The 12,816-nt window shown below is 43.6% G+C and overlaps 1 protein-coding gene across 1 annotated transcript; it reads left to right on the top strand.

Annotated features, from left to right (window-relative positions):
• Positions 1 to 10,285: 10,285 nt before the first annotated feature.
• On the top strand, positions 10,286 to 12,689 carry LOC307234045 (uncharacterized protein). The gene is made up of 2 exons (XM_080005597.1): positions 10,286 to 10,414; positions 12,369 to 12,689. The coding sequence occupies exons 1-2, from the start codon at positions 10,328 to 10,330 to the stop codon at positions 12,606 to 12,608; spliced, it is 327 nt and encodes a 108-aa protein (XP_079861723.1). The 5' UTR covers positions 10,286 to 10,327; the 3' UTR covers positions 12,609 to 12,689.
• Positions 12,690 to 12,816: the final 127 nt, after the last annotated feature.

The raw sequence follows: 12,816 nt of genomic DNA on the forward strand, positions 1-12,816 counted from the left end.
GCCAAAAACCACCAGAGCAGGGACCTAACTCTCTGTCTTTAAGAAGCACTTGAAGACCCAGCTCTTCAGAGAGCACCTCCTCTCCTAACTTACAATTACTTAGCACTACTTAGCAGTATTTATTTATTAAGTTTCTATTGCAATGTAGCCTGAATGTTATTCTCCCTTGTAGGTCGATTTGGATAAAAGCATCTGCTAAATGACTAAATGTAAATGTAAATGTATTATTATTATTATTATTATTATTATTATTATTATTATTATTATTATTATTATTATTATCTTGTATGAAAGGTGGTATACAAATATTAACATTATTATTATTATTGTCTATCAGTGCATTGCACCGCTGCCTTACAGCAAGAAGGTCCTGGGTTCGATTCCCGCCTGGGGCGCTGTTGGCACCGTGCTCCGGTGGGTTATCTCCCAAATAGCCTTTCTGTGTGGAGTTTGCATGTTCTCCCCGTGCTCATATGGGGTTTCCTCCACCTAACGTCAGTAAAGACCCCCACCAAAAACATGCACCCATCATCGTCTGACCAGCGATGGACAATTATCACCTGGTCCCCGGGCGCGTCCACGAATGCTGCCCACTGCTCCTGGCTGTGCCCCCGGAGGAAGGACAAGCCAGGATGGGTTAAACACAGAGGCCTCATTTCACCGGCCACCATCCAAAGCATGTGCATGTGTGTGTGTGTGCGTGCATGTGTTGTAGTGTGGTGTTCTGTGTGACGATTAAAGATTGTTCTTCTTCATTATCATTTTTATGAAAGGTGGTATACAAATATTAATATTATTAATTATTATTATTATTATTATTATTATTATTATTATTATTATTATTATTATTATTATTATTATAATTGCTATCTTTATCATCTTGTAGAAAGGTGGTCTACAAATATTATTATTATTATTATTGTTATCATTATTATTATTATCTTGTATGAAAGGTGGTATACAAATATTTTTTATCGTAATTATTATTATTATTAAGAAGATGCAGAGGACAGGAAGCTATGGAAACATATGATACGCTGTGGCAACCCCGAACAGGAGCAGCCGAAAGAAGAAGATTATTATTTTTGTTCGGATTTTTATTATTTTCCTTCTCCTTGGCACTTTTTGGGCTAAAAGTGTCTGGAACAGGACGACCTCTACAGCAACCTACTGCAACCGGGACGTCGCAGCTAAACCTCAGGTCGGGTGGTGGAGCGAGATGAGTCGGTGGAGTAAGACGCTTTGTGACATCATCATCCCATTTGCTACACTGTAAATGTGCAGGCTGTGGTTCCGAACGTCCATTGACGTCATGTGCAGCGCGTGGTGTGGACTCCATCTCCGTTGCAAACTATTTCCCTAACTAATCTGCAAATTCGCAAACACCCTCGCTACAAAACTATTATCATTATACGAGCAAGTCAATAAAAGGCCGCACCTTACTTTCTGAAACCTTTTACACGGTTTCAGAATGATTTCACTGCAAAGAAGCAAACTCCCCTAAAGCAGAGCTTTTTCCAATCTGCAAAGGCATCGGTCTATGCATAGCAAACACGAGCAGGTATTGACCCACCGCGAGGTAGATTAGATGACTGCGAGACGGAGCAAGGAGGAGGCGGCACGCGATAAGGTCAAGGCAGACACAGGCGGCGCGCTCTTTTACCTTTTGTTAAAGCAGCAAATATACCTTTCCTCGTACTGAACCACTTGAGATGACACCGAGGAACCGGGGCGTGTGGGCACGTGGCTTTGGGACGGAGAGAGAGGGAGAGAAACCCAATTCCATTAGAAACACTTCTCCCCTAATGCAGACAAACTATTCCCCCGCCCAAGGACAATCATTACCTGAGGGGAAAGAGGCAGCATGTGTGTTAGGGGAAGAGATGCTTATAGCAGCGCTGATCTTGAAAGGGCCCCCGGCTATCGATCGCATTAAGCTCCCTGCAAAAAGGGAGAAATCAATGTCTTTTTCAAGGCGAAGCGGGGCCACATGCGGCGTACGCGTGCGGTCTTCATTGATACCATGAGGCACATTCAGAGCGGAGTGGGTCGTGGATAAAGCCACGGCGAGCGGCTCCACACTTTGGGAGAAGCGAGAAAATGGGCACGCATGCGGACCGCCGGGCCTGTTGCGGTGCCTGTTGAGCATGCTGAGGGTGGAAATCGATGCGTGCCTCGGACGGGAAAGTCCCGCGCAAGCCGGAGCGGCCCTTTGCTTTAGATACTAAATGTAAATGTCTCAGAACAAATGAATTGCTTGTTGAAAAAAAAAAAAAAAAGATGTTGTTCTCACAGTCTGTGACATGGAGCAAGGTTAACTTGGGCCGCTGAGGAGGGCACGAGCAGAGCTGCAATTTACAACATCTTTATGTTCCTGAATTATATTATATATTTTCATCTAAATGCCAAGGGAATGTGAAGTCTATGTGAGAAATGTTACAAAAAATGAATAATATGTGTGAAAAAATGTGACGCATTTCCACCGGTTCAGTTGAGAAAAAGGCCAATACATGTCTCTTCATAAGTGGATATCTGCCATTATACTGGGTTTTTTTTTAGCTCATGCTATGACAGTGGGATAAGATCAATAAAAAAGAGAATTGTTTATCATTTTTAATTGCAATTATTTGCATTACAATTGACACCTAAAATGTCATTATTGTGGCAAAAAAACGTTGAGGAACACGCAAAGGAACCAAGCAAAGGACCAAGAGAAAGGCGTAGCTTTTAATACAGTCAAACTGAAAAATAACATGACATTTTGAAATGTTATTTCAGGGAAAAATAACATAACATTTCTCCAACCCTCATATACAGTAAAATTTAGAAAATAACATAAAAAAAATAGCATTTCATATCCCTCGATCATCTCTCCAATTGCCCCCCAACACACGCACAGACACACACACACACACACATAATTTACTCTTCATTTGGCATTTGGGGCAGGAACTATGATCCAATGAGGGCTCAAGACGCAGAAGAATCCTGACTTATCTGACAAACTGTACTCTAATGTACTTGCACTGACATACCTTGTACAACAGAAAGAGGAAGAAACAAACAAAGAAACAAATGTCTGAAGCACTGTGCACAAACCACCAGCGAAAACTAAAAGAACTACGGTAAACATTACAAGAGGTCCTGAGAGAAGGATGTGAATAACTACAGAAGAACAGTACATTTTAAATAGAAAGTGTTCAATAAGATAAGATGAACCTTTATAAGTCCAACAGGGAAATTTGCATCGTTCCAGCAGCAAAAGGGGGACGGCAGAAAATATAGAGCATATCAAGGTACACACTATAAACAATACAAAATATGTAGAAAACATTCAAAAAATCACCATAAATGTATATTTATTGTGGTCAGTGCAGGTTTTTTTTTTCTAAGTAGTGTTGATTTTGTGCAAATGCTGGGTGTCAACATTACAAAGATGTCCTGAGGTACAATAGTCCAAATCTTTGGTCAGAGACAGCATAGCTGAGAAAAGGTGAGAGGATGATGAAATGAGATGACGTTGAGGTGTGGGACACGAGCCTGCTCTCTACTGGTCAAATAGCAGGAAACACGATGCAACACTGCAAAAACACATACTGTACATTTTATATGATCTATCTGTTTGGCACAGCAATGATAATGTTTTATTATGAACATAATGATAATAATAATAACAATAATAATAATAATAATAATAATAATAATAATAATAATAATAATAAATATAGCTTCAGGTAACAATGCACAGGGTCCAGATTAATCGCGTTAGTCATAAATTCTTCTTCTCTTTCTTTCGGCTGCTCCACTTAGGGCTTGCCACAGCATATTATGTGCCTCCAATACCTTCTGTCCTCCGTTAGTCACAAATTAGTTCCCCTGAAATGCAGCATCGCTTCCTATCGAGCTGAATTAGAATTTTCAGAGTTCCTATGGAACACAGCATAAGTCCCAACTAATTTTCAGATTTCCTATCGAACGCAGCATTACGTCTAACAACACGAGTTCCAATTTTCCGAGTTCCCCTGGAACGCAGCATCGGCTCCCTCTCGTCTTGACTATCGTGCACGAAGCAACCAACAGTAACCACCTTGCCTCATGCTGAAAGCCACCCGGGAGCCACACCCTGCACATATAACAAATTGGATGATGATGTCACAAAGCGTTCCCGCTCCACCACCCCAGCTGGCTCCACCACAGCAGCCCGCCCTGCCAGCATTCAGCTACTTACAATAGATTGACTATGGTTTTTCACTAATTCCTTCTCCAAATATAGATCGATGTGGATCAAACTTGGACCAAAAAATGTCTGAACTGCCCCGAATCCAGCAACACTTCATCATGTCCACGGGTTCGGCGGCTGCTGTGCGCCAGACACTTTCAGCCGCAAAAAATGCCAAGGCCAAAAATAATAGTTAAAATCCAAACAATGTTCCAGCTCTGCCTACATTGCATTTCAAACATAATTTCTGATTTGTGAAAGTTTTATCCCTGAAATGTATGGATGCAAAATAATGTACACGCCACACTATTGAGTGCAGTGGGGGGAAAAAATGACCCTGGAGAAGAGGTCCTTCGTTCAAGATCCTTTATTATATAAAAGAGCTGAGTTTGTCTCCGCAGAGTACAAGACTGAGTCACACAAAGGATACACGGTTGTTATATATCCTCTGTATGTGGCGTGCTTTCTTACTCAAGCCGAATGTTTCACATAACTATTTGACAGTTCGATAGTGTTGTTTACCAAGCGGCTCTAGTGAGAATCGGGGAAGCGCTGGGTCATACTGACATGAGGGTCATTCGCGCACAACATTTTTTTGGGTGGGGGATCAGTAAATTTCCACAACATATAATTCCCCCAAACCTGAGTTTCCATGCAAAGCGACGGAGTACATGTCTCCTGAGGCGAGTCTTCGGGGGCTTTTGCTTACATGCGTTCAATGCAAAAACATGACAACACGGCAGATCTTTTCCAATCTCCGGTCGGGCCGAGCTCCATGAGCGGACTGGCCACGTAAAACCAGGTATATTTCACATACTACTGCACTTATACTCAAATCTGCACTAGATTGTAATAACCAGCCTAGATTGCATGTTAAACACCATTCATGACTTTCCTTATTTCATCAGGGAAAACAGGATAAAGGTGGTGTTCACTGTTTTGTCTCCCGACCGACCATTTAAGTGTAGAAATACAATGAAGAAACGCAGAGAAAAGCACTTCCCTGATCACTTTTCTTTTCATAAATTTGGTTCTCGTCATGGGGCCCGTCTCTGGGCTTGACGCGTGCCGCCTGCGTTCTGCACGTGCCGGTGCGTCTTATGCCTGCACATGGGGGTGGGTTCTATGTGTTCCCTTCAGGGGTGCAGGGTCATTTTGTTCCTTCTGGGTTCCAGGTGCCCAATCCGGTCATCTTGGATCACAGAAAACTGGCAAGTAAGTGGGTTAAAAAATAAAAAAAATAAAAAAAAAAACCTACAGGTATTTCACTTGCCATTGGAGCTTCTTGAAATGCAGGAATTCCATGGAAGAGGGGGAGGTGGCTTCAGCTCGAGAAAAATATCTGTGTCTGTGGTCATCGGACCCTTCCTATATATTGGAGGAAGATAAGCAGGAAGCTTGCTTGATTCCATCCAAGTTCATATTTATTTATTTATCATATTTTAAAACATCAAGGATATGAACCCTTTCATTGAGGGAATTATGGACAATGACAATGCAAGGCCTACTGCTATGCAGTGGTCTGTGTGGAGAATAAAAATATGAAAACCATCTTTTCTGTGTTTTCACAAATAGAATAAAGGTTTCACAAATCAGAAATGATGTTTAAAATGCGATATAAGCTTGTTATTATGATGTAGTCCAGGTCTGACAAGTGTTAGTACAGTAGTTTTTGAAAATACCTGACCCCGCAGGAGTGGTCAGTGTGGAAAAAATCCAGTAAAATTTACCTTGTTCCTCTTTTCACAATTGGAACAAAACGTTCACAAATCAGAAATGACGTTTAAAATGCAACATAAGCTTGTTATCATAAAGTGGTGCAGATTTTACAAGTTTAAGTACAGTCGTTTTTGAAATATAGGCCTATTTGGTTTTATGCGGCAGGTTTGGAACAATCCTGTAAAATCTACCCTTTTCCCATTTGAACAAATATAATACAACTTTCACAAATCGGAAATGATGTTTAAAAAGCAATAAAGGCTTGTTATTATGATGTAGTTGGCAGTTTTGCCAAGTACGGTACAGTACTTTATGATCTGGGCCTGGTTTTAAGGGTCCCTATGTTGCTAAAAGAAAAAATGAAACAACAACAAAAACAAAACAAAACCTCAGCCTCACAAGATCCGGTGACTATAAATGGTAAATATTTATGGTAATTCTTATAGTGCGTCACATAATTGGGCAACGACTCGGGGAGGGGGGGGGGGGGGGGTGGTGGCGAAGGAAGTGAGTAACGGTGACGTCACAGGCTGCGCTGACTGGAACCGAAGTGGAAGCACGTGCTGGCGGGCAGCAGGGGACGGAGCCGCAGGAGCCGCAGCGCGACTACGTCTCAGGTAAGAGTTTTCACGTTGCCTATGATTTCAGTGTGTTCCTCCTCCTAGCCCGTACGATATATCGGCCCTCACACTTACTGCTTTTATTTGTCACGTACAGAAACAGCCCGTCGCGCTTATTCTTGGTGCCGCGTTCCCTGCCGTAGGAATGGGGGCACATGTCGCACGTTCTCTCTTGTGTCGCGTTTCTTTGTTTTGTTTCGGGGGTTCTTGTTTTGTTTTTTTTTTTAACTCTGAAGCGTTATTTTTCGATTTTTGTTTTTAACTGTTGTGTTTCTGCCAAAATGCACCAACTTGACACCAACACTGGACAACAAACCGATGGTGTGATATTTAAATGTGGAGTCCATGGCAACCAACACACAAGGGGCAGCGTTTCATACCAAGTGTGTGTACCGAAGCAGGAAAAAGTACTTTTTTTTCTTTCGTATTTGTGTATTGTTGTTATTATTATTATAATAACTATGTATCATGTTTTTATATATGTTGCCAGTTGTGGCCGTATAAACCACACCATCCCCGGAGAACTTGGAGGTGTGCAGGCCCTGTGTGCGTGTACGTGCATATACCCCTATAAAATGTTTACATGCGTTTCCATGGCGACTGGATTTTTACCGTAGAAGTCTCTTGGGCAAAAGTTTGGGCTCAAAAAGTGGAATATCTTCTAAAAATATTAATAAGGTGCGGCGTGGAATAACAAGTGTGCGGCGCCGGCAGCACATTAATCGTTTAGATTTCATTTTTAATGTGAATTATATATGTATTTATTTTTATTATCAATTTTTTTTATATTATCATGTTCTGAATAGGATGCAGAATTTCGTTTTCGTAAAATAACACATTGTGTAGAGTGCCGAAAGTGATACAGCCCACATGAAGTTCAGAATTTCCATTGGGGATTTCCCAGTCGTTACCGTTTTTATTTCACTATGGCTCCTTTACCTAGCCTTTATAAAAGCCGTTTAAATTACCTTTTTAAACAAGTTTACTTTATTCAACATTTATTTTTCTACTGTTTATCATTTTGGAATAATGAATACCCCTAACAATATGGAACTTGTTTGTGTATCATGGTTTATGGCTCTGTTTTAGTTTACTATTGAGATTCTAGCAATTTGACGCTTGTATCAGCAAAGATTAAAAAAAATAATAATCATAAGTTTATAACTTGATCAGGATAGTTTCAACTCATAGAGAACTTGTCAGGTGTTTCCAGTTGTGCCAGTAATCTCAATCAGGAAATCCTGAATTATAATAACAACAAAAAAAAAAGTGAGTGCAGAGTTCAGCAGACCTCTGTAGGCTGTGTATGTGTGTTAGACAAAATAACTGCCTGTTCCAAGGATTTATGGTCTAATGGTAGCTGATAGCGTTCCAATAAAACAATTTTCAGTAACAGCGCCGTGCAACGACATGACCGTACGAACCCATTGAGCTTCGCTGCTGTGTTTTCATTTTTAACAGCGTACTGTCCATGACTATGCGCCCGTTGCACAAACAGTAATTGTCTCTCGCGGCGTAGGACAGACGGTGACGCGGCGGCGGCCCGCTTCTCGGCAGTCCTCCACCCCGGACGCGAAGGCCAAATCCACACAAAAAAAAAAAAAAATGTAGCTCTCGCACCTCAAAAGCGATGACGAGGTCCCAGGGCATATACAGTGTAACCCAATGTGTAAAACAAGAGAGATAACACGCTGACACGGGCGCAAGCCGAACAAGAGGAGATACCAGGCGATAAAGGCGCTCCGGCCCTGGAAGCCCTTGACTGCAGGACGGAGCACATTTGCATCTGGATTTGCCTCGACGCAATCTGACATTTTCTCGGAATGAAAAACACGTGTTTGTAGGAGGAGAACATAAAAGAAGTCAAAAGCGGACCCGGCGCTCGACACCCCGCGTCAGCAGATTGTGGAATAGAATTTTTTTGTGTTGTGCGCGGAAACCCGCCGGCCGTTAGGGGTGGGGTGGGCGGAAAACGTCGCGGCTCACGGCACCCTCTCGCCGCCCGTCCCCCGCAGGAGCCATGAAAAGAGAGGTGAAGGCCGGCGCCGACTTCCTGAAGCGCTTGGCCCTGGAGCGCGGCCAGCTGTACGCTGTCAAGGCGGAGGAGTTCGCCGAGAAGCTGCAAACGCTCCTGTGCGAGAAGTACAAAGGCCACTGGGACCCCAAGTGTCCCACGAAAGGACAGGCGTTCAGGTATAAGTCCACCCCGAAAAGAAAAAAAAAGTTGAAAACATTTGCGGACATGGATTTCGGCAAATTATCAACCCATCATTTTCAATCGTGGGAGCGTGTAGAAATGAGCACCAACGTTTGGGACACGTAAGCAAAACAAATTGATAAAGTGGGACCAGCACGAGCTCCTGTGTGTTTGCTGTGAGTTCATCGTTTTGATGCTATGGAATCAGTTTTCCCCCCGATTAAAAAAAAAATAAAATAAAAAAGTCAACAATTTATTTTATGACGCTCCCCGAACATTGTCTTAATGTATGTTCCCATGATTCCCACAACGAAAAATATAGATTCAATATGCAATTGGATTGTCAGTTAAAATAAGATAATCGGTGATCAGGATTCGTTACAGAATTCGCTTATTGGTCGTGGAAGTATGAATGTCCGACCATCGCAGTGTGAACATCGCCTCGCACATCCACAGCTACCGTAATGGCGGTAATATAGGCGGCTGGGGGAAAAAAATGGTGTGATAATGGAATCGTTATTGCTCAAATCAAATTCCTTTGGCGGTGGGGGCAACACAGCACCAGCTGTCCCCATGCGTGTTTTGAGTTTTACACATTAGAGATTTGAGTCCGTCCCAGCACTCTGAGAGATTATGAATGGCTAAACGGGAGAGTGGAACGCACATGTTTGACGCCCCGCCCCTCCCAGGTGCATCAGGGTGAACAAAGTCACGACGTACGACGACGTGCTGCTGAAGGCGTGCGAGCAGAGTGGGATCGCGCCGCGCCAGCTGGCCTTCCCGCCCGAGGTCACGGTCTGGATCGACCCGCTGGTGGTGTCGGCCCGGTGAGTCACACACACACACACTAAAAAACTGTCCCGCTAGTACTTAGGGTTTATACTAGTATAATACATTTCTAGCAACAGTAGGGCAGAGCAGCCCGTTATTGGTATTGAACACCATAGATTAAGCAGAAAGCTTAAAAGTCCGAAAACAAAATGGAGAAAGAGTGTGTGTGTGTGTGTGTGTGTGTGTGTGTGTGTGTGTGTGTGTGTGTGTGTGTGTGTGTGTGTGTGTGTGTGTGTGTGTGTGTGTGTGTGTGAGACTGTCAGTGGGGTAGAAACTCACTTACTACTACCAATATTAATTAGGCGATATTCATTGTAGCACATCTAATGTCGTGACACATTTTAAGAAATATACAAATGGAAAATTAAAAACAATCTGAGTTTGCGCTAAAGCCCGTATTCTCTCTCCCTCTCCCTCCCTCCCTCCCTCTCCAGGTCCGGGGAAAACGGCATGCCCTTCACAGTTGCTCATTTTCAAGATGTGGAGGAGGGCAGGGAGCGTCTGAAGGGAGAGCGAGACCACCCCGCCCTGGATTCGCGGAACCCCGAGACGTCGGACTACCACTCGGCCACTTCCTCCGAATGTGGAAACCTGAGCGACGCCGAGGAGGAGGCCAGGGAGGAGGCCAGGGAGGAGGCCAGGGAGGAGGCCAGGGAGGAGGCCAGGGAGCGCGGGGCGGGAAAAAAGGCCAGAGTCGAGGCGGAGAAGGGCAAAGGGGAGGCGGTGCCACGAGAGACATACATGATCGCCATGGTGCCCAGGGTCCACGAAAGGACCGCGAGGGGCTACAGGGACAGACTCAACAAGCCCAAATTCGCCCGAAATCTGGTGAGGATTTTCACGGAAAAGAAAATAAGAGAATAAAGTCCTAGACAACACCTAGACATACCCCCTGACCTGAGGGTCAAATGTTGAAGACATAATTTATACATCAACAATTCAGAAAATAACAGATGTTCAGTAATTAAGTGAACTGGCAGTGACACTTACCTCTGGCCCGTGTTATTATGTGTTATTATGATGATTATGACTATTATATAATGATAACTTTTATTCATCGTTCAATCCACATACACTACAATTTTGTCATTTTGACACATTTCTCACTCGCGTCAGCTCCCGCAGTCGTACAAAGCAGGCGCGCGCGTACGACATCCAAACTGAGGCCATATTGTCGTCTCGCTCGCAATGCTGAAATCCAGCTGATGGGGGTCACGGATTTTGAGATGTTACAAATTTTGCCCAAGAGGCTTATTAAAAAATAAGAGCTCGGCAAAGAAAATCCACTCTTCGGGCCTTCACAGCTTCCGACGAGATTGTACTAGATGCACACACAGGCACACACATCAGAACGACTTCGTTCTGGCAAGTACGTTTTCATATACAAGGATTTTGCCACGGTGAGGGGATTGGTAAAGTAACATGCACCGATCAGCCACAACAGTAAAACCACCACTAATAACCACTAATTAGGGTTGCTGCGGTTATCGGTGTTACACGGTGTTCGGCCATACACCGATTACAATACTTGCCGACTACCCCCCACCATCGTTTTGCTTTTCTTTTCATATAGAAATAAAACCCATTAAGTTAAATTTGGCGTATCAGCGCCGATATTCATCAAATTTTAAAAATGGTTATTTGTAAAATACAAAGCGTGTTGTTGATACTTAGTCGAATGAGGAACGATGCAATGGATGACTTTAGATCAGGTCTATATCGGGACCTGTCTCGCTCCATGTGTAATTAGCGCCTGTGCATAACGGGGATACTCCGGTAACACCGGTATTGTCATGAGTTTATTAACCGGTGGGAAAAATTCCTCACCCGGGCATCCCTACCACTAATATTGTGTAGCTCCACCTCGTGCCACCAAAACAGCTCTGACTCGTGGAGGCGTGGACTCCGCCAGACCTCTGAAGGTGTCCTGTGGTATCTGGCACCAAGACGTTGGCAGCAGGGCCTTCAAGTCCTGGAAGTTGTGAGGTGGGGCCCCCATGGATCGGGCTTGTTGTCCCAGCACATCCCACAGATGCTCCATCGGATCGGACCCTAACCCCACCCATCCACATGATGTAGAAGAAAACGTGATTCATCAGACCAGGCCACCTTCTTCCATTGCTCCATGGTCCAGTTCTAATGCTCACGTGTCCATTGTAGCTGCTTTCAGAGGTGGACAGGGGTCAGCATGGACACTCTGACTGGTCTGTGGCTACACAGCTCCATACGCAGCAAGATGTGATGCACTGTGTGTTCTGACACCTTTCTATCATAGCAGCATTAACCTTTTTCAGCAGTTTGTGCTACAGTAGCTCTTCTAGGTACTAACCACTGCATACCAGGAACAGCCCACAAGACCTGTCGTTTTGGAGATGCTCGGACCCAGTCGTCTAGCATCACAATGTTCTCCTTGTCAAAGTGACTCAGATCCTTACACTTGACCATTTTTTCTGCTTCCAACACATCAACTTCAAGAACAGACTGTTCACTTGCTGCCTCATATATCCCACCCCTTGACAGGTGCCACTGGAACCAGATGATCAGTGTTATTCACTTCACCTGTCAGTGGTTTTAATGTTGTGGCTGATCTGTGTATGTGCACATCTATCCACGGAGTTAAAAATAAATATTAGATTTGATAAATATTAAAACACTTAAAATATAAAAAGCCAAATACACAAAAATAGCCCCAAAATACAGAAAAGTAATATGCAAATATATAAAAATGTACTAAATGTGGTCCTATGCACACTTTATCCTTTCTGTTTCCTCCTATGTCTAGTATACGGCCGGTCAGCAGTTCTACTACCCTCCTCCATCGGCCTGGCCCCAGCACCGTAGGACCAGCCCGGTGTACTTCACCACCGTGTTCTCGCCGCCGCCGCCTCCCTCGCAGTTCAGATACTACGTAACGCCGCAGCCACTGCCAATGGTGCCACGGGCGCTCATTGTGCCACAGGTGTCACTGCAGCCCACGGGCGCTGAGAAGGGCGGTGTGTTTATTACATCCTCCCCCAACTGAGCCAAGAGTGAAATTACTTTTTTTTTTATCTTTTGTAAATATGTATATGTAAATTATATATACGAAAGATAAAACTAAATATTTTTAAATATTTTTGTAAAAAACATAATACTGTTTTTATTTTATTTTTTATTTCCTTGTTGCCTTTACGCTGTCTTGTTTCATGTTCTTGTGCACAGACAGGCAACAGTCGGAATGGTGGAGATAT

The sequence above is a fragment of the Zeus faber genome, assembly GCF_960531495.2.
Source record: "Zeus faber genome assembly, chromosome: 8".
Classification (NCBI taxonomy): Eukaryota; Metazoa; Chordata; class Actinopteri; order Zeiformes; family Zeidae; genus Zeus; species Zeus faber.